Raw genomic sequence first — 22,873 nt, forward strand, 5'->3', positions numbered from 1 at the left:
TTTTTTACAACAGCGGATATTAATGTCAAGATGTGGTATAGGTCGGCTGTTACACCCAACTCTTGCATATATTTCAACCATCATTTTTTAAATGAAGATAGGACCATGAAATATTAGGTCTCCATCCACTTTTTTTTTTTTTTTTTTTTTTGTCGACACAGAGGTGTCCGGGTCAATCCTTACGGGGTCCAACTAATCTCCTGCGACCCGAGTCCAGCACCCCAACACGGCCCGAACACATTAAGTGCGCGGAGGAATCTAGCGAAGCGGAAACTCGAACTTGTGACCTCAAGGTTCACTGGTGAGAGGCGCTGCCGCTGGACCATTCACGCGGGGCTCTCCATCCACTTGCTTCTGCCTGCTATCATGCTTATGAGATGAAATTCCCATATTCGTCATTATTGGCTTCTAGGAGGAAAAAATCAAAGGGATAATTTCATAAACCTCCCCTGATGTGTCTAACAATTTCACTGGGCTCCCTTAAGATTCCAAAATTTACACTTCCTTCCCCTGATTTGACGCTTTTGATATCCAAAGCTTAGATTTGGCCAAAATTTTAAATGAATACCCCAAAATACCCTCACTTTGTAGAATGCAATTACTTTCTAAAGCAATAATAATATATTTAGTACAAATATAAGAAAAGATTGTCAAGTTTTCACCATCAAATTCATTGTTTGATAAGCAATTATCTATCAAAATGACTATAAATACCATTTTTTGTATATGCATATTCAACAAGGGAGTTTTATTAAATTGTTAAGGCCGGTATTGTCATTTTAGGTGAATAAGGGAGGTAAGTATAATTTTTAAAACTTTGAGGGACCTCAGTGAAATTATTAGAAACTCAGGGGAGGTTTCTGAAATTATCACAAAAAGAAGCCGCCCTCGAGAGTCTCTATCTTTTCTCCAACCGCCGCACATATTTAATCTAAACCGCCAAAGCTGAAAGTTCATAACTTTATGTCTGTTTTCGTCAAGCCCACATCGGAAAAATGACATTTTGTGTCTACCTATTGTGTTTTTAATTTCGTAAAGAGAATGTATTGCATCACTCTTATGTCGACTAGCAATCTCTCTCTGCTGTACCCCTCTATGTCAATTTCCAACTCTACATCCCTGAATACTTTTTCTTGATCTTTTGCATACTTTTTCTTGACCTTTTCAATGGGTGGTCGTAGTTTTCTTCCAAGCAATAAATCCTTGCCTCAATATGCAGTCAATTTTCTCATTCATCGCTGTAGGCTTTTCTAACACAACTATTATTAGCTCTTGATATGCATGGTCAGATTAGATATGATTTCCCTTTGGGATATTTTTTTCTGGGCTCCTTGAGAGACCTTCCAAGAAGCCCTATATTTGGTGGGGATGGAATCTTTTGATGCCAAAGCCTAGGGCATCAATATCAGATTGATGCTTAAGTTACACAACTGCTTTGTGGGCTTCAACATCAAAGGCATTTTCAACTTTACATATCCTACATCAGCAATGACTATAAAATAAGGTAAGGGTGGCAGATGGACCAATGCACTTGGACAAATTTTTCTTCAATGTCAGCAGGCTTAACTAATACTGCATACCTTCCCCAGTTGGCTGATGCCCTGGAGTTTGTTCAAATTTGTTGCTTCTATCAAGAAAAGTGGCCTAAAAATGCCGATCAACCTGGATGGTTAATAAGATGATTCTTTCGTCGAACATGTTTATGGCCTGTTCATGACATAACGAGAATGTGGAATATCTTCTGCATGTTGTGAATTATAGAAACAAATGCATGTGTGAAACTAGCTTTCATACTCGTATACATAGAACACCAGCTGCTTTTTTCATTTGTGGCAGGCCATTAGTTGATTGATTGATAGAGATGGATAACATTAATTGATCTAATCATCATACGCTTGGAAGTGGGAATTGGGAACTGTAAATTATCGGCCTGCTGTTACTGTTACGACTAATCCAAGCATGTACAGTATTAAATTGTTCTACGATTCTATGATGTAGAAGGCTCTGATTTGTGATCTTTTACAGACAAATTCTGAACATTCAACATGGAGATTTGATATTTAACGCAATCAAACTTTTGTTAGCTACAATTCTTGACTGTCTACGCAATATGATAGTGATGCAGTGGTGCTGCTCCTTCGATTGCATGGGGCCAAACCATGACAAGAAATTTTTGTGCATCTGTGTTTCCATCTGTGCTGATTCAACGGTTAAGCATTTTTATCTTGCAGTAGTTCATATGTCTTTTCTGTTGCTCACCAGACTTCACCAAATACGAATTGAATGTCAAAAGAAGGTGACACATTGAATTAAAATATCTGAAGCATTTTAATGGGACATGAACTTGAGTGACGCTTTGAAACCCGTTTACATGCAGCTGATTAATCTTGAGCAATCATCTCAATTAAATAATGTTACTCAAATTTGTCCTACTTCTCTAATAATGTGTAGCAAGCAAGACCCAATTCCAAAATTTTGGATTTGCTTTGCAAGGATTAAGATCTGGCTCCGGCTTGAATTATTAGTTGGAGTGGTTGTTAGGTTCAGCCAGAAGCCAATTATTTGATTCCAAAAGCAATTTAGTCCAACTAAAAGACTTTTTGCATGAAAAAAAAGTAATATACACTGTCAGTGCATACACGGTCACGGTTGAATGAATGAATAAATTTTGAATTTTAAATTCAAAATTTGCACGTGTGTCATATATTAACCGTGATACTGTATACACTGAAAGTATATATAAGATTAATCCATGTAAATGATACTTCAATTTTTTAAAAAAAATAATGTTTGTACTCTCTTTAATTTGTCTCATGAAAATAGATTCACTTTTCATTTGTATTTGTCTCGTTCACAAATTATAAGCCCATTTCCTGCTACACTCATATTAAACAAATATTTACTTCATTCATCAATTATTCTAGTAGTAGTAATAAACGCAACAATAAAACTAGTAGTAATTCAGGGGCATATAAGAAAAGTACTAAACAAAAATGATTGCATTAACTGCAATAACTTACGCTTCTCAATTTGTGTGAAAATGAAAGTGGACTTATCTTTATGGGATAGAAGCTAGAAATATTACTCTTTGTTTGGGATTAAGGGTTGACTTTAAACCTTATAAGCGGGAAGGAAAAGAGTCAAATCAGAGATTTTACGGTCACCTAATTAATATCTCCTTTCTTCAAAATAAAAAATAACGTCCCGATTAGTTAAATTGGGTCTTATTAATAGTTTTTAACCACCGAAGTTAAGCCTTATTCACCTGAAACTAGTTTTATCTAGACTTGAGAGATTAAATAGAAAAAAAAAAAAGTAATTTCTATAGTGCACGCAATAATTACACACTTTCATGATAATAGAAGTGAAATTCTTCCAGTAATCATAGCAACGGGCAATGGAGGCACATTTTGCCCCATTCTCCAAAAAGTTGGCCTTTTGTCTAGAGTCATCCTCAGTAATTTTAATCCTACGAGAGGACAAGGGGCATTTTCGTATGTCGGCATCCCGTACCCATTCTCAATGGTGCGGCCGAAAAGCAGACGACAAATATAAGGAACAATAATATTAGTACATCTGTACTTTGGTTTTATATCTCCAAGTAATTTGGTGGGGTTGGCAAAGAATCCCATAGGAAGCAGGTAAAAGTAGTAGGAACTAATATTAGGAATTTCATGTCTCAATAGTTTTAAGCCCTCTCAGTATTTGTAGTTTTATAAACAGATTAGTTGAGGCATGAAAAGGAATTTGGCATTTAGAAAAACATATAAGTTTTGATAGCACTATATGACGCATAATGCAATTAATAGCCATATAATAGTGAATTTTCACATGTACAGATGAGGCTAACTACAAATGAAGCTCCTTAGGTTAGGGGTGGAGAGGGAATGGTTTTTCCTCAAAATCCAAAGCTGTTCTTTCGGAAGGTCTCAAGGTTGACACTATTTTTGCAAAGATTTTGCATTGCTCGAGTAATATAAAATTTAGAGTAAATCTTTATATACAATATCACTATTAGATCCACGATACATGTGCAAAAATTGAATTTAAAATTTAAAATTTACGTAATTGTCATTCCTCCAAAATTAACCGTATATATGTTATCGGTGTATATAAGATTAATTCTAAAATTTAGTGAATATTCAAAACTTTTATGGTTGCAGATACGAATGTAAACAAACCTAATCAAACCCAACACTTTAATGTTCAAACTTGTTTGACTATTTTAATGAATTTGAAATTTTGTTCAAACTTAACTTATTTATTTGATAAACTAAATTTAAATGAGACTTTTATCGAGTTTGAATGTTATTAAATATAAGACGCTATTTATCCTTATCTTGACTAATCGGCAAACCAAACTCGAATAAATTCTTACTAAATCGAGCTCGATTCGAATATCAAGTAATTGGGTTCATCTTTCAACCTTAGTTGTAGGTATAATCACAAAATGTAATCAACGCATTTTGGTAATCACAAAATGTAATCTAACGGTGATATTATATACATTTATATAAAAATTTAGTCAATATCTAAACATGTTCATGTTATGATTTTAAGGTAATACTTGTAATTGATTCCGTGATTTTTACCAATAATAGAAACATAAATACCTGTCAATTGCGTGATTGACCAAATGCTGACACGAATCTTAGTAGGCGCACGTGCTTTTCCATCAGCCATCGCGAGATCCGCCTAAAAATGCGTGTTCCTAAGCAGTGGTCGGCGAGATCTGGACCGCCACGCACCGCCATGTCATCATCTTAGCAGCCACTCTTGCATGTGTACTACGGTTACTGCACCTTTTAGTCGGCCTGATGTGTCTTTCACTTTTTCATTTTTTCATTTTTTTAAATATTTTTCATATTGTATTATTCAACTATTATTTTTTTTAAAAAAATTCTTTTCTAATAAGAGAGATGTGAAATTTGAAAAACGAGAAGGAAAAAGGGAACTTAAATCCAAAATCTCTAAATTTGGAGTCTCGACTCAGTCATTAGTATTATTTTACTTTTAATCCAAAATTAATCTAGTAACAATTAAAAAAAGAAAAGAAGAAGAGTAAAGAACAAAAAAGTTTTCATATTTCCCAAAAATTCATGGAGATTTGCGAAGAGATTTCTTTCCAAACGAAGTAAAAGATGAGAATCGCTAGCTTGAGAAACAATCTAGTAGTACTATATGTTGTTCTTATCTCTAATAAGAATTTTTTTTAATGGGTACCCGCTTCACACGTCTAAATTATATTTAATTTATCATATATATAAATACACGCAATCATAATTATTGTATTTTTTTGGACATTTTTCTAAATTAATTAAACTTTAAAAATAAAACTAACATTTGAAGTCGCTATTAACGAGTACCCAATCAGCATCGTTTGTTTGCCGAACTTTTTTAATAATTATGATCTCATTGGGAGGGTAATATTCAATAAAAGGAAGCCCAAATTGTTGCTTTAAGAGAAAGTACCTTTCAATGAATGCTATGTTGTTGTGGTCATCGTCAGCTCAATCTTCTTTAGACGTTGCTTCGAAGAAGGGCAAAATTTCAATTGATTACGGAGCTAATGGAAGAAATCTTGGGAGTCACTCACAGGTCAAAAATTAACACATCATCAGCCATCAGAGGAGTTGTCAAAAACGTCTGTCCTCTAGTGACTAGAGGACAGACGTTTCGTCCTCTTCATTTCGTCTAGTCCATTCTTCATTTCGTCCTGCACTTTTCCTAACTATTGATTCCGTATTTAATTGGGACACAAAGTTTGCTAATTTTATAGAAACGTACGTAGAAAAGGTTCTCTGTTATTTCCCACAGTATTTACACGTGCATTTATAAAAGAAGTAATTGTTAAATTGTATACTAAAAACACCATTCTTTTTTTTTTTTTTGTAAATTAATTGGTCGTGAGAAAACAAATGGATGGCAGCGTTCTAAGGAAAAACAATAATACATATACTCTCCTATTCTAGGGAGGGAGAAAAAAAAATTAAGATACATAAGGGACTGACTTGAAAGAAAACAAAGCCCTCTAGATAAAAAAAAAAAAAAATTTCAAATATTTTCTTAGTGTCTAATTTACCAAAAGCAAGATTGGGACTCTAGTGGACTTCAGCCTAATACATAAAATTAACAACTGTAAAAGTGATTATAAATATATGAAATAAAAACAAGAGGTCATGCCTTTTTCTCCAAAAGTAAATAAGTTCAAGTTGTTCTTTAACTAATTATATATAATTGTTATCCTACTATGATCACACTTTGGATGACTCAGACAAACGTTTGATTCTTGAATAGCTCCTAACTTGCCCTTTGAATTTTCCGAGGTTATAATCAAAACCCTTGTGACATTTTGGTCAGAAAATGTGGGTAGAATCTTCAAAAATAGAATTCAATGGGTAGGTTGAGGAATAAATAGAATTAAATATACACCATGCACCACTTTATTCTAAAGGGCCTAATTGACAATCAATTAAGGAGGGCTAATAGCGGCTGTTAGAAGAATCAAATTCCTCCTTTTTTTTTTTTTTTTTAAAGAGGTATAAGTGGATAACGTTCAAATTCAACTTTGACTGCATGGAAGAAAAACGTTTTCTTGGCACTTAATTTGAAAAAAAAAAAAAATGAAACACAAGTTTTAGTTGGTCAAACATAACATGTTCAAAGCCACAGATAAGTCTCGATCACTAGGATGATGGCTAAGGGCATGGCAAGATTTGGACATTAATTCTTTCGTGACAAATTTGGCATTCTACTTATTGGCTATTGAACTTTTTTTCTTGGTCCAAATTAGTCATTCGATCAATTGATTGAAACATATATATTTGGACAAAAAAAAATGTACATTTTTTATTAGTTGAATGATAAAAAAAAATTATGTTTTTGTTAGTTGAGTGAAAAAAAATGCAGTGTTCTATTAGTTGAGTGACCATTTTGGCTAAATGAAGAGTTCGGTGACTACGACGGGAAATTATCAATAATTTAGTGACTATTTTTTTCATTTAATCCTTCTACTTTTCTTCAAAATTTTAGTTTTTTCTTCAAGTTATTGAGAAAATCAATTGAGAATATTTTATTTGACAAATATATTAATACACATGAACTTAATTATTTCAAAACATTTCACATCTCATTAAAAAGTTTTGAGGTTCACAATGAAATGTAAGAAACTAATATTTAATCTTGGGTGAAAAGTATGATAACCAAATAAGCGTGGATTTGACAAAAAAAAAAAAAAAAAAAGCGTGGATTTGACTTTGAAATCTCTTACACTAATCAAGGGATTCGATGGAAAAGCACTTAGCATCTGACTAGGCCTGTCGATTCAGTAGATAAGGCATCATCTTACGTGAGAATTTATCAGTAGATTAAAGAAAACAAAAGCCACTTGCTTAATTAAATGAAACTCTTTTTGTTCACATTTCAAATAACAAAAAGTCACTTCCTTTGAAATGAGCTCTTGTAAGGGTACAAGAGACCTCACCTTTTTTCACCTGCCAACCTCTTATTCCTTTCTGACCCTTTGGTTGGCGACTGTTAATTGTGATCAGACAAAATATATTAGTTGGCTTCATACCTATCAAAGGCAAGAAACAGCATTTTCTTTCGATCACAACGTTGTAACACATCTGGCCAACATATAGTCATCTTTCCTTTTGAAGCTCTTAAACGAACTTCTAATGTGGTCATTAATTAGACCTGTCTTTTGCTAAGGGACTGTTCTCCGTTAATTGTTTTAACTGATTATAGATTCTGATTTTGGATAATCAATTTTTGTGATGTTTTCGGTTGCTTTTGTATTTTGATTATAGATTTTTTAATGACAAAAAAAAAATCTAATATCTATAAAATCACCTAAAGAGCAGCTTTTGCTGATTCTGATTATTATCTATAATCAGATTTTGTAAAATTTAAAGTACTCCCTCCGTCCCACTTTGATAGTTCTGTTTCTTTTTTCACACAATTTAAGAAAAAGTAGTTAACTTTGTTGGAAAAGTAAATTTAGATTGCTATTTTTGTAAAATACCCTCACATTAAATAGAGTACAACTTTATGGGAACTTGAATTGATAGTAAAAAAAGAATCAACTCTCATTAAATGGGGTAATTTTATAGTAACAACAACTTACATTGAATAAGGGTATTTTAGGAAAATTTACATTCTTCAATTGGAAAGTAGACTACAATTTGGGATAGACGAAAAAGAAAAACAGGACAATTAAAGTGGGACGGAGGGAGTAACTGAGAGCAAGGCCTAAATATTTGAATTTGAGGTACATAAATACGTTCACATGTCAATTGCAGTTCTGAATTAGGACACAGAAAAAACTTGCCCACTTGATTCCTGACGCAAGTCTTGTGCATCAAGTGCCCAAATTGGGCTAGTAGTCCACTTGAACAAAATGAACACTTTCACATGTCAGTTGCAATTCTGACTTAGGACACGGAAAAACTTGCCCACTTGATTCTTGAAGTAAATCTTGTGCATCGATTTACCATTTTCAAGTTGTTACTTGGATTTAGTCCCCAAATGAACACTTTCACATGCCAGTTGCAATTCTGAATCAGGACACGGAAAAACTTGCCCACTTGATTCTTGAAGTGAATCTCGTGCATTGATTTAGCATTTTCAAGTTGTTACTTGGATTTAGTCCCCAAATTGGACTAGATACTTTCGCATGTCAGATGCAAATCCGCATTAGGACCCAGAAAAACTTGCCCACTTGATTCTTGAAGTAAATCTTGTGCATTGATTTAGTCCCCAAATTGGACTTGTAGTTGACCAGAACAAAAATCGTCAGGCCAAGAAAGGCCCCTTTTACAAAAGGGTTCTCATGAAAGGGTATAACATTGATATGCATGCCATTTCAGACTTTTTATCTCCTCAACTTTTTCTCGGCCAATGTCACAAATGAGAGCTTTATTCTTATTCTGATCACTTTAGCAACCAATTCATTTGTCTCAAATTGGTAAAGTTGGACCCTTTTTGTTCTTCAACAATGTTCTATGGGCCTGAGTTTAGATGTGTGGCTTTTGATATCCAAGATAACGTCTAAGCTGTCTCAGTTGGCCACTTCCCAAATATATTATAATTTTAACGTACCTAAGTCACAATCCAAACTTTACCAAAAGTTATAAATTCAAGGCCAATATATGTTATTCCTATGCCCTTGTCTTTTCTTGTAAATAAATACACTAATGTAGACTCTGCAGTGCCCATGAGTCAAAAACTAGAGCGGTAGGAAAGAGATGGTACTAGACTACTTTTGAAAATTGACCATATATTCTTTAGCATTTAGAAATTCAATGAGATAACTTTGACAAGATTCAAATCACCGAGAAGTGAATTTTTTTTTTTTTTGGATGGGGGGGGAGGGGAGGAGTTAAATGTGGGATTAGTAGGTTGACTTAGGGTGCGTTTGATAAAACAGAAATCTGAAATTTGAAATCTGAAATTTGAATCCATTAAGTTGTTGAATTATTAAGTATTAAATCTAATACATTTGAGTGTACATCAGACTCAGTAATAAGTGAATAACTTATTACTTAATTTTGGGAGCAAATTCTGTTTAGAATATTCAGTGCCACTTAATTAATTCAGATGCTCAATTTTTTGTTATCGAACGCATCTGAACATATTAAGATCTGAATACATTAAGTCTAAATGCTGAATTGAGTTATCAAACAGGGTCTTAGAGTGGAAAAATATGGATAAGCAGATTATTAAGCATATGCAAGTAATTCACTCCTCATCTCTTTGCATGATTCGCGGAAATTTGTTAATATTTTCTTCAATAAACCGATTTCATTTAGATTCTTTGTCAAGTAAAATCCCTGCTGGGGAAACAATATGGTAAAACTATTTTGAAAATGCATGAAAACTTTTCAGCCGGCTCTTCAACATATGTCGAATTGGAAATTATTATGAATTTACCGAATTGGGCCAGGCTTCGTAACGCAACCCAAAACTACAGAGGAGGCCGCAGTTTGTAACTTCTTTACAATTCGTGAACTAGTTGGGTTTCAGCCTGTCAGAATTCAATTGAATAGAATAATGTTTCTAGGAAGCAATTTGGGTTTTAGATGATTATGTCTTAGTTATAATAAGAAAAATGGCCCAATTTGGAACTCCTAGGCATTTTTTGACCAAGCGGCACAAACAACAAAGATAACTCCAATTCAGCTGCAATACATTTAAATTGAGAACATTAATAAATGGTATATACAATGTTCAATTTGATAATAAATCATAAATGTTGTACATGGAAAAGAAGTTTTTTTTTTAAAAAAAATTATTTTCATTTTTCAGCTAGGGATGGACGAAATATAAAAAGTGGGGAAGAGAAAAGCAGATTTAAATCTGAAAAACCCTAATTATTGAAGTCTCAATCTTAGTCATTAGATCAATACATTCTCAATGGTGCGTGAATATTATGTTCCACAATAAACTAGACATGGGGGGAGGGGGGATGGGAACAATATGTTTATGGGGTGAAGGGTATGTAGACCAAGGAATAAGTTAAATCTTCTGTGCATTCTTTAAGTCCCCATTTGGACAAATGTTTTATCAATCTTGAGAGTTCAAACTTTAAAGACTGTAATTTATTTGTTTGCTAGGAGACCTATTTAAAACATTGAAAATTCTCTAGAAACCAGTTTGACAAGCATTGCTCCAATTGACACCGCGACTAGGCATCTAAATTGTTATTTCTGCTGTGCTTTTAAATGTTGCAGTTCACGGAAATGGAGAAAAGACTTGTTTGTTGAAGGACCGTGCCAGCAATTCGATTGGCCATCCATCTAGTTCCCAGATATCATGATTTCTGATTAAGAAGGGAAAATATGTTACTGATTAAGAAGGGGAAATAATGTGATTGAAACTTGAAAGCGCACCCCCACCCCTCTTCCTTTTTCTGCCTACCAAAGAAGATGCAATGAAGAAATGTCAGTTGAAGTTCAATCATGATCATGCACAAGAGGCATTATCTACTTGTTCGACAAATATGCAATAGCAGCCTGAAGCATGACTCCCAATCTGAACTTGTAGTCAGAAAAGTTCCTGCTCCTTGTGAGTTAAAATCACGCAATCTGAAGTCGGATAAGCAATGCAAGTCAGCACATATCCTGCTTTAATTTGACTGTCATCAAGATATGATCCATCAGATTGGTCAACAGATCCTGAAACGATCTTGCCTGTGCAAGAGGAGCACGCACCAGCCCTGCAAGAAAATGGTATATCTATTTCCTTATTCTCTGCTACATCCAAGATGTACGCGTTGTCTGGCACATCAAGCACACATTCCTCACCATTAGGTTGAATCAGTTTTACTTTATATACTGCCATGGCAGATGCCCGGAAACCAGAGGCAGACATAGCCTTCAGACCACGGACTTTAGAGATGCTGCTTACGGATCCTAAGGATGAGGGACTCTTGAGAAAGGGACTCTTAATTTGGTTAAGGGGTGGGTTACTGGACACACAGCTCGCAGGAAGTTTAAGGTTTGAGCTTGACATCTTTAACCTGTGCAAGAAATCTTCAGCTGGTTAGATGAATGAGAATCAGGAGAAAATCTTTAATGTAGTATTAGGTGCAGTACCCTTGGATTCTTGGCAACCATCCGTTTTTCAATACAGACATTAAATGTAGCTAGTCTAACTCATAACTTTCCAAATCTGCAAGCTTATAGTGATTGGTAAATTTATAGCGTTAAGCTGCAGTTCACAAATACTCTGAAGCCAAAGCAGAAAGCAGACAACTTTAGCAAAGATACTTCAGAAATCAGTATTTGGAAATGGTAGTGGCTGAATGCAGATATTATAATCCACCAAAGAATGGCCATTTGGTGATCAATAGAAGATAAACGTCTCGCTGCTCCAACTAGGATGGAGTTTCTTGGCAGCATTAGGTACAGTATTGAGAGCAGTTCTGCGGTACTAGAGCAGCCATTGCATTCACTGCTACCAAAAATTGCAAAGTTCTTCAACAATTGATAACGCAATGAGGTACAAGGCTTGGTTAGGCAAGAAGTTTCACAAGGGTACCAAAGAGGAAGAAAACAGTGAGATTATCAGGCATACTTTTACTGCTTAGAATTAAAAGAGTGTTTTCTCAAGCTGGCAAAACCAGTCAGCAGAGTGAACTATTGTTTTGCAGGCTGCGTTCTTGGGTCTTCAGTATGAATTATTCCATCGAATCGTGGGTTCCTACCAGCACTAAATTTCAACAGCTATATGGAGTAGTACTGCTCAAGAGAATTGACTGCATCTACAAACATAATCATAAATTTCGCGTATCTTGATTTTGAAAAACATGAAAATGCACAAGATTGACTCAATACTCAAGTAAAATAGAGCAAAGAAGTGCAGAGAAGCAATAGCAATTGCACATTAGAGACATTGAATCTTACAGGGTTGTTATTGTTTTGGAGCAGATTGCAGCTCTAATGTGGCTCGGATGAGGAGGGGTCTTCTGTGGCTTAGCAAGAACAGATAAGAGTCCAGCTGAGAGCACTTACTACCAATGCTTTAGCAGTGACCCAACCCAAGTTCGCCGTAAGCACATGTCCTTATTCACCATATCCATCCACATTCAAAATGGATGCAAACTTGTAAGCACGTCCTTATGCACTCCTATTTTTGTTAGCTACACTCTAACTATCATTCTAATTATATAATTTTTATTTATTAGACTATATGATAAAACAGATGATAAAAATATAACTAACAAATAACATTTCTCGTGAAGTTTTAAATGCTAGTCCTTTTTTTTTTTTTTTTTTTTTTTTTTTTTTTTTTTTTGCGTTGGGGGGTTTTTAAGAGGAGGGGGAAGGAGGGAGGGGGGAAGGGGGTGTGGTAATGGAAGAGCAAACTATGACCAGTATGACTCTTCGCTACAAAGTCCAAACTCAAATTCTTTGGGCTACTTTAAATTCGACTGCTCCCTCCATTCACAATAAAAGCCTCGAGGTTGATTTCATAGGAATACGAAATAACTTGACCAACCATTTTTCAAAAGATCAGAGCAATCAAACAAATGGGGCAATATTATCCAAAAAAAAAATCCATGCTCCTTGCATACGAACAGATTCTTGGGTTTTCACGCAGGCAAGCAGTACCAAGAGTAGAAGACCGCACTTAATTGCCTAAAGTCCTCTGAATCAGGTTTTGTATTTTGGCTTCTGACTAAGCAAGCCAGTTCTTTCCTAGGAGGCTAAGACGCCAAAAACAAGTAGTCTGAAAAATTCAATCCTAGCTCTTGACAACCACAATGTACTTGCATTACCCGACTCAAACATATGTGACTCACTTGGCAATGGCATAGCAACACAGAAGCATACTTGAGGCAGTTCACAAGATTCAACCCCAAAATACTGATGATTAATTGCGGGCAGTGGCATAATACCATAATGATATAGTTGCCCTTGGAGTATCAATTCTCCAGAATTACTTGCCCAATGGCATACATAGAAATCAACAGTTGGAGGGGATAAAGAAAGATTTGAGAAACAAATGCAACAAGTGTCCGAAATCCCACTTGAACCTTACATGATTCTTCAGGACAAAACCCAAACATTCATCCATCTGCAATCTACCTAGCAAGCTAATGGGTATGACCTGGACTCTCAGTAAAGTTCGCCCTCCTTGTGAGTGTGGATTACACAATCAGCAGTGGGGTAGGACACACAAGTCAGCGCATAACCAGATTCGATGTGGTCGTCGCTAAGGAAGGATTGATCAGACTGGTCGACAGAACCCGAAACAATCTTCCCAGCACAAGTAGAGCATGCGCCAGCCCTGCAAGAATATGGCAAGTCAATTCCAACAGCCTCAGCAGCATCAAGGATGTAAGTGTCATGAGCAGCTTCAAAAGTGTGCTCTCCTTCTGGAGTAACTAGTTTGATCTTGTATGTTGCCATGGCAGAGGCCCTGAAATTAGGTTTAGCTCTCAAACCGAAGGTTTTGGAGATGCTCTTAACAGATGTTAGGGATGGTGGGCTTTTGATCAAGGCTCTTGAATTCTGGTTCTGGGGTGCAACTCTCACCATGCAGTTGATTGGAAGTCTGGTGGTGGCCATTTTTTACCTGAAAATATACAACTTAGAATACAGTCCAAAGCCATTGCTCCAAGGCTATATACAACATATGAGACATAGAATTGACACAAACAAAAAGGAAGCGCAGGGTGGGAGGTGGGGTTAGGGGCGCTTTAGTACAGCTAAAGAGAATTTCTAACCACCTCTCAGCTTTAAAATTATCATGCTTTCTCACCGTACAGGAAAAAAGTAAATCAGTTTCAATCAACACAGTAATATACAACAGCAATGCAAAAACCTTGAAGTGAAGGATTCAAACCATATTCAGCAACTATCCCAGTTGTATGCGTACACGAGAAAGAGAGGGAGGACACATTCCAAAAGAACAACAGAGTAAGGAATATTGTGTATGCCTTATCTCAGACAAACAGAAATGGAAATGATGTTCCATCTTCATAACATCAAGGCGGTAGCTATCTGGAGCACAATGAAAAGAAACAGGGGAGTAGCTCTCTGCTCTTCACTCGAGGCTCCATGTCAAGTTCAGAAAGACATATATTGTGTCTTTACCATGTGAAAGACACCATGTGTATCATTTCGCCAGTTAAAGCTTTACTTAACTGGTGCTAGGGACTCAGAAACACAGACAGCAAGAAGATGCGGGACATTTGCTTCCTATCAAAAGATTAAGCCAGATATTCACGTTGTCTGCCAAACTATGTCAACCCAAGAAAAAGAACGATCCAGGTATGGAGGGGGATGGAGACAGAAAAGGGAAAATTTTTGCCAACACATTGAAACAGAGAAATAAGTTTTGAAATTTTGGCTACCACCTTTATCTGCAATCTAGGGCACAAGTACCATCATGCTTGTAGTAGTATTAAAACCATTCGCGGGAGAAAAGATATGCAGTAATATTGCAAACTAGCTTACGCAGGCAAATGACAAAGGAAACCATAACAATAATTATCAGCAAGAACCTGTCCAATGGTCTACTCATTACTACAATTTATGTTCGCTAAACAAGTAATTCAGCATCCAAGGTCTATTGTCGTACATAGCCATAAGCCAGATAGACTAGTGATGGAAGGAAGGGCCTGGGGAGGAGGGCTGAAATTTCACTCAATACAACGCAAAGGGGCAAGGAAAAAGGGAAAAAGCTAGTAACTTTATCAGCACACACGGACAAAAGGGGGGTCTTGAATATGAAAACATTCATGATAATCAGCAAATATCTATTGAAACACACCAGTGAATTGCCTTATATTCTAGTGCTTAAACTACATGGAAAAGTCCCATAATTCTGTCAGGATACTTAACAAAGATATACCAAAGCTTCTAGGCACAAGCACACACACACAAAACCTTGGCTAATACAGTACCAAGTGAGACCATCAACCTTAAAAATCCATAAAACTGGAATTCAAGAAAGCAGCTCTAATTCGGTCAAAATAAATAAAACAAGGGCTCTTATCTTTCCTCAACTAGATCCTAAAATACTCAATAGTCAAATTTAATTAACCAAAAGCCGTGATTGATTTAGGAGTAATCAGGATCTAACAAAATTCAGCTAATCTAACCACATCTCTCCATCTAACCACAAACAAACAAATAGTCCACAAACTCAAAAACAAAAAACAGAAATAAAGCAAGCCCGCAAGCACACCCTAAAGGAAAAAAGAAAAGAAAAAAAAAGCCCGGAAATGAAATCTTACAAAAAAAAAAAAAAAAGTAAAGAAAAGAACTGCGCTGATCTTCCTATCCCAAACAAGAAAAGAAAGTTTCCCTTTTCTTCTTACCCTTTTATAAGGCAGCAAGGGAGGAGGACCCGGAAAACAAGAGAGAGATAGATTCAGGCGGAGCGGAGAGGTGGCGACCAATACTGAACAGTAGTAGCAACAGATGGGGGGCGGAAGGGAGTGTGGAAAATGTGAATTATTTATAGAGGGAGAGTTGAATGACGAGTACGGTGAAGGACAAAAAACTGAAGAGTGGAACGAGGCTAATGGTTGGTGTTGAGATACTACGTGAGCATGATTTGAGTTCGACTTTAATATTAATGAATTATAAATATTATTTGAATTTAATTTATTAATTTATATAAATATTTGAGTTCGATTATTAAATGAATTTGAGATGGAGTTTGAGTTTGAATTTGATTTTGAAAAGGATTTAGTTATACTTTTAATAAATAATACATTATTTAGAAAAAGGTTAATTGTATTTATTAATTTTTAAAAATAAATAATGCTAATTTATGTATAATAACTTTTTTAGTAAAATATAATATATATTTAATAATATTAAATATATTTATATTTATATTTATATATGTGTTTATGAACTATTCGATTGGATTATTAAACAGAGCCAATATTATATTCGAATTCGATTTGCTTATTAAATGATTAGAGTGTGTTTGGATTGCCTCTTTTTTTAAAAAAATTTGCTACGTTTTTAGTAGATATATATTTTTTAATTATCATTTTATCTCACTTACATCAAATCGTTATAGTAATTTTTTCATAAAAAATTCAGAAAAATACAGTCCAAACAAACCTAAATTTTTAACGAGTCAAGCACAAACACCTTTGCAAATAAGTTGATTGGTTGGGAGCTCTAACCAGAACTGAAAGGGGCCATATATAAATGGGAGATGCCTTTTGGGATTCGCAGGGAGGCGACGTGCATCTGCGCTTTGGCTTTTTGCTGACAATTATATGCAATCCAGCAAAGAGCATACGCAGCCACCAACATTGAATGAAACTACTGTTTATGATGCACGGGGTGCAACCCCAACCTAGCATTCCAGCCGCCTCTCGCTTTCGCAGTCGTCCGTAATTTTTCTTTTGAAACACACCAGACCAGAGTATTTAGTCCTATATAACAATCACACTTTTGTATTTCTTGACTCACAAATTTCGGTTTCATTTTAATTGTATTTTTCAGAAGCTGTTCTTGAGAAAATTACTAATAAATATGCTACTATTGCAAATTTTATTGATGGAATAATTATATAATAAAACTTTAACTGAAAATTATGTTCAAGGAATATTCTAAAATAAGGTATGCGAACTTGAGCACTTTATTAAAAAAAAATAGATCTCGTGCTTACTTTCCCCCTTTCACTTTTTCTTTTAAAGGTTTGGAGTTAAAAGTTGGACTGTGCTTCTTCTTTTTTTTTTTTTTTGAGAAATTTGGAGTGTAGTTACTTTTTCATTTGACTTTCTCTCAAAACAATATAAATGTTCCTCTGCCATTATGCTTCTAGTTTTTTTTTTTTTTTTCTTCAACAACCCCACTTTTGTTTTTCTTGGCTCAAAATATTCCTGTTTCATTTCAATTGCATTTTTTGGAAGCAAATTTTAAGAAAATAGTACTGAAATTCTCATGTTTATACTCCCTCCCTCCGTGCTATCTAATCCATTTCTTCTCCTACTAGAATTCTCTCAAGTTGCTGTATGTATAAATAACACATGTAGGAGGACACGGAGCGTTTGCGTCTCCTTTTTATTTTCCTTTTTTCAAGATATGGAGTCTGGATTTGGGAGACAATCACCTTTGTCTTTTAAGCTCATCTATTTATTTTTCAAAAAAGTTAATTTGGGATTTGAACTAATTTTGTGCCGTGGTTGAATTACTACCATACAGTAGTGGTTTCTGTCAGCTCCCCAGTCATTTGCTTCGCCTCCTCAGTGGTGGGTCATCTTGATGAAGTCGGCAGGAAAGCTCAAATGCTTTTGCTCCAATTAGAACTCTACCCGAAAGGAAGAAGAAAAAAAAGATACTAGTAATAGCTAGGAGAAAGGACATGATAGTAACATGAACGGATTTGCAAAAGGGCGATGAAGAGTCGAGAGCCCTCGAGGAACACAATGGCCATATATAAATTTAACGTGCATAAGGTTGCATGAAGCCCACATGGGGTTTTGCTTCTCGCCTAAAAGAAACCTAATCCCAAAATAAAAAAGAGGTAACCATTCTGCACGCACACGGGGCCAAATAAAAAAGAATGAATAGTCAAAAAGCTCGCTAAATTATCAAGTATGACGTGGATCGGTTATCAAAATTTTCTTATAGCTATAAAGGTCACTAAACTGGCAAAAACAGATCAGTGAGGGTATTTTATCAAATTTTACCGATAAAACAGCTGATTGCCAAAGATCATTTTGCCTAAAATGTCATTGAATTTCAATGAATTAATGTTGTTTTATCCATAGAATTTGACAAAATGACTTCAATGACCCGTTTTTGTCAATTTAGTGACCTTTGTGACTCCAAAAAATGTTTTTATGACCCGTTTGATGACAAAAAAAAAAATGTTTGGTTGAACAATTACACAAGACACTTAAAATTTGTGGGTCCAATTACGTGAGAAACTTAAAATTGTGGGTCTAATTTGTCCAAAAAATGAGTTTGGTTGAGATATGATTCAACAATTACACAAGAAACTTAAAATTTGTGGGTACAAAGTACCAAAGGGGCAGAAGGAATTGTACTCTTAAATATCAATACATGCTAGTTCAATTATAGATATAATTAAAATCTGTAAAGTGTTGGTTCCCTCTCACACATTAATCTGGCATCTCGTACCTTTCTCAACTATTTCCCCCTCACATATTGGGTCTTAAGTTAGAGCAGTATCAACCTTTTATTCAACGGACAACATTGCATTCAAGCGTCTAGTGGGTGGAGTTGCCATTACTATGCTCCGATAACAATGCTAGGTAGGGATGACAACAGGATGGGGGGTCCCTCTCCCGTCTCCTGCCCTATTGCCAAATATCTCTCTCTACACCCACCCTATCCTTTGCCCCTACTCCTCCTCCCCTGCCCTTACCTCGGCTAGCTCCCCCCAAGGTATTTGCTGGGGAATGCTAAAAAATTGATCCTTTAGTTGTTTGCTTCCACAATAACTAACAAAAATTCAACATATCAACCCATGGACGCGGCTGTCCCTCATTGCCATCCCTAGTATTGAGTGTTTTTGGGTCTTCTCGTCACAAAAGCTATCTCAAGAGTTAGGGTTTTCTCCCACACTTATAACCAAATATCCTATCGCTTCTACAATCATGCACAATAAACTCAAAATTCCCCATTCACATCGGGCCCGGGGTTGGAATAACTTCGACCTTTCATTCAATGGGTCTAGGCTAGGATAACACCAACCCTTCATCCGACAATCAACGTTTCATTCAAGTGTTTAAATTGATTAATTTTTCATTTGAAGATGAAATTGGTCAATAATTGATAGTTTAAATACTAATGTATTATGTTAAAATGTTTGAGAACGAAATATATCTATGACCTCAATTTTAGGGATGAAAACTGGCATTTTCCCGCTTTTACTCTTTCTGTCAATATGTTAAGTTATAAGACGCTCTGCGATAAAGGAAAAAACATTTCTTTGAAAACTTCCATTTAGGAGATACCTAGGATGCGAGTTTATGGGATCCTTTATGACTTCGTTGCGTTAGTAGTCTTTCGTGTTGGACCTCAATAGTTCAGAGTTCTATGTTATCTCCTGCCACAATATCAGTTGAAGTTTGCTAAATACAAAGAGTATAGGGTCAACAATTTGTCGCTCTATGACGATAAGATTAATTATTAAGGCCCTAAAACTTACCTTTGATGATGTTCTCTTTTCTAGTCCACATAAGCTAGATTGATTACATACTATTTGGAGAAAAATTTACCATCCTGAGGTTAAAACTGATACATTTCCATCTATGGCTTCAGGGATACATACTTGGACATCCAAGACTAAAGTTCAAGGAATTCTTTACTGTGTAGTCCCGTTTGCTTATAGAATGGGCCTGATTTCTGATGAACTCTATGAGGAATTTTGATGAACTATGGGAAGGACGTGGGAGGAGGGAGAGGATAGGGAGGAGGTTGCAGGCTGGTGATGTCGGCATCGGCTGGCCAACAGTGGCAGGTTGAGGTGGGGGAGAAGGAAGAAAATGATGGAAAAAGTGAAAAATTTGTGTGTTCTTCGATATTAAGGGACGGGTACAATAAAAATTTTGAGATGTTTATAAAGGATTACTGTAATCAAAATAATTAAAAAACTTGTCTATTAAAAATTAGACTAAAAACTTGCATGCGAGACAGGTTCTGGAATAGAATTAGAATTATACTACAGTTGTAAGGCCACAATTACGGTATTGGATTTGGACCTCACATATAACTGTACTATAATTGCACGGAGTTTCAATGTTCCTCGTACAGCAACAGCAATTGCCCCACGATAATTTGAAGGAAAATGCAAACAAAGGAAACAAAATTAAAATCGGTTTTGCTGATTAACGTCAAAGAAATATTTTGACAAAAACTAGGAAAGTCTTCATTATTGGTCCCCAAATCTGCAATGAGTAATGATTAAACTTTTATCGTACGTACCAAAAAAGAAAATCGCAATCGACTAACATGTTAGTGGGATTCAAGGACCGAATAAGCAATTAATAAGACATCAAGTTAATAACAATTTAAGGAAAATGAGTCAAAAACAAGAAAATACAATTGACAAGAAAGATTTAACATGTTCATATTAATGATCCATTCTTTATTATGAAAAAAGTTCATACAAAAATACAATTTGAATTATAAACCCAACCCTTGTGTAATGTTTCTCATATTGGATTTGTTGGATCCTTCTGTTTTTCAAATACTATAAAATTTTTAAAAAGTACTCTAAAGATACTCTAAAAAATAATCTAAATTTTTTAATGTTTAAAAAAAATCTCAAAATATATTTTAAAAACTCTACTACTTTTAAATATTTCAAAATATTTTCTAAAAATATCCCAAAATATACTCTAAAAACTCTGTTACAGTAAAATTTTTCAAAAACACCCCCAAAAAAATCTCACTCTCATCTATAACACTTGACTCCTTTTTGTGTACTTTAATTTATGATATGACAGTCCCCTTCAATTTATAGGATATATTACTTGAGAAATACTTCAATAATAATAAAAATAACTTAACTGATTTCCAAACGTATGTAAATACAAAATTTCTTGGCAACTACTCCAAATACGTATAAATTACTAGAAACTATTTACTTGTCACACAAATAAAAATTGCCTAAACAAAATAAGTAATTTCCTACTAATCTCCACCAAAAAGCTTGATGTGTAGTTATACATACTGAATTATTACGTTACTGTAATGTCCATATATACATAGCTAATCCGAGTCCAACTTTTAGCTGACTTAAGTTTGTAGGATTTTCCTTTTCACCACTACTTACAACTTGAAAGTAATCTTGCATCCCTTTTTTAATTCTGCTCCCAACTATTGAGGTAATCAAGAAACAAGTTATTTTATTTTTAAAAAAAATCACCATACTTTTCCCCTTCACAATATTGTCTAGCCCGTGTGTGGTTTTTAAAATTTCACCATTAATGAAAACCTCGTAACTTTGAGAGTCTCGGGATGCATGAGAGTTAGATTTTTTTTTTTTGGAATTTTTTGACACACATGTCATACTGCTCAAACAACAAAACTGAAATACATCCAACATCAAGTACATACCATTGGAAATTGTTGAGAACATTTCCACTAAATTACATCCTAATTTAACATTGGACTCTATGTTTTTCCATGTCCTCAGAATCACTTGCCCAAATTTACTGTCAAATATCCTCTATGTTTGTTGTCTTTCAATCCTTTCTAGGGCTACAAACGAACCGATCCGCTCGCGAACGGCTCGAGTCGAGTTCGTACTGGCTCGAGTCGAAATCGATCTCGAATTCGAGTTCGAAATATTAAGATCGACTTACGAGTTCGAGTATATATATATATATATTTTTAATTTTAAGTATATATATTTTATATATTTTTTAATTTTAATAGTAAAATTACATATATATCATTAATATTTTATTATTTATTAAGAAAAAATATTATTTTATTTATTTTTTATTTTTTTCAAGCTCGAACTTGAAATTGTCAGCTCGTCGAGCTCGAATTCGAGTTCAATGAAATTATGTCGAGATTCGGCTCGATTAGACCAAAACTCGACTCGATTCGTCTCGTTTGCAGCCCTAATCCTTTCCCTTCAATGCCAAGCCTTTTTGACATGAATATTCTTTTGCTATTAAATTATTGAATTGAAAATTACCGCAATTCACTTAATACCAATAATTAACCAAAACCTAGCTATGATATTATACCAGATGTTGAGATCCAAGTGCTAACGAAGAATCATTGAAAAATTAAGTGCATGACAATTTAAAGAAAACAAATAAAAAACATGAAACTTCAAGTAGATACAAGATTAATGTGGTTTGACTCAATTATTAAATCTATATCTATAAAGGCAAAACTTGATATGCGAGAAAAATCTAATTTGAATCCCGAGGCAACCGTATTATGACTTTTCTCACGTAAAATTTAGGTAAACTTAATTTTTAAAAATTTAATAATTCAATTTGTATTGCACGCCATTTGACTAAGTAAAGTAACGTAATTTGGACCATCTGTGAAAATCGGAGCTAAGTCTTTTCCATGCCCCTTCACAGTAAAGCTATCATTTCTAACGATAGTTCGATCGTGCAATGCATGAGACTAGGGCAGAAATGGTTGCAAGTGCAGACGTTGCCTGCAGGTATATGCATTTTACATATTACATAATTTTATTACATGTGGTGTAATTTACTTTATATAATGTGAAAATTTAGAATAAAATTTTATAAATCTCGTATATATTATTAAAATCAAGATATAAAATGAAATTTTGACTGTATAATATTTTTTGGTCAAATTTTAATGATGAAATGGTGAATTGTCAGGAACGGTTGTTCCTCTTCCCAATGCATGAGTTGGCAAACAAG

General features: G+C 34.8%; 2 protein-coding genes across 2 annotated transcripts; both read right to left on the reverse strand.

The window, feature by feature from the left end:
* Positions 1-10,929: 10,929 nt before the first annotated feature.
* LOC113726476 (uncharacterized) lies at positions 10,930-12,713 on the reverse strand. Its single transcript, XM_027250218.2, has 2 exons — positions 12,408-12,713; positions 10,930-11,521 (listed from the first exon to the last, which is right to left on the reverse strand). Exon 2 carries the CDS (start codon positions 11,512-11,514, stop codon positions 11,047-11,049), a length of 468 nt encoding a protein of 155 aa, XP_027106019.1. The 5' UTR covers positions 11,515-11,521; positions 12,408-12,713; the 3' UTR covers positions 10,930-11,046.
* A 642-nt stretch (positions 12,714-13,355) lies between these two features.
* Positions 13,356-15,998, reverse strand: LOC113726485 (uncharacterized). The gene is made up of 2 exons (XM_072075701.1): positions 15,833-15,998; positions 13,356-14,082 (listed from the first exon to the last, which is right to left on the reverse strand). The coding sequence occupies exon 2, from the start codon at positions 14,073-14,075 to the stop codon at positions 13,623-13,625; it is 453 nt and encodes a 150-aa protein (XP_071931802.1). The 5' UTR covers positions 14,076-14,082; positions 15,833-15,998; the 3' UTR covers positions 13,356-13,622.
* Positions 15,999-22,873: the final 6,875 nt, after the last annotated feature.

This window comes from Coffea arabica, chromosome 1c (assembly GCF_036785885.1).
Source record: "Coffea arabica cultivar ET-39 chromosome 1c, Coffea Arabica ET-39 HiFi, whole genome shotgun sequence".
Classification (NCBI taxonomy): Eukaryota; Viridiplantae; Streptophyta; class Magnoliopsida; order Gentianales; family Rubiaceae; genus Coffea; species Coffea arabica.

Bases quoted from the DNA above. Each gene is read 5' to 3' on its own strand.
- LOC113726476 (XM_027250218.2), bottom strand. From the start codon at position 11,514: ATGTCAAGCTCAAACCTTAAACTTCCTGCGAGCTGTGTGTCCAGTAAC.
- LOC113726485 (XM_072075701.1), bottom strand. From the start codon at position 14,075: ATGGCCACCACCAGACTTCCAATCAACTGCATGGTGAGAGTTGCACCC.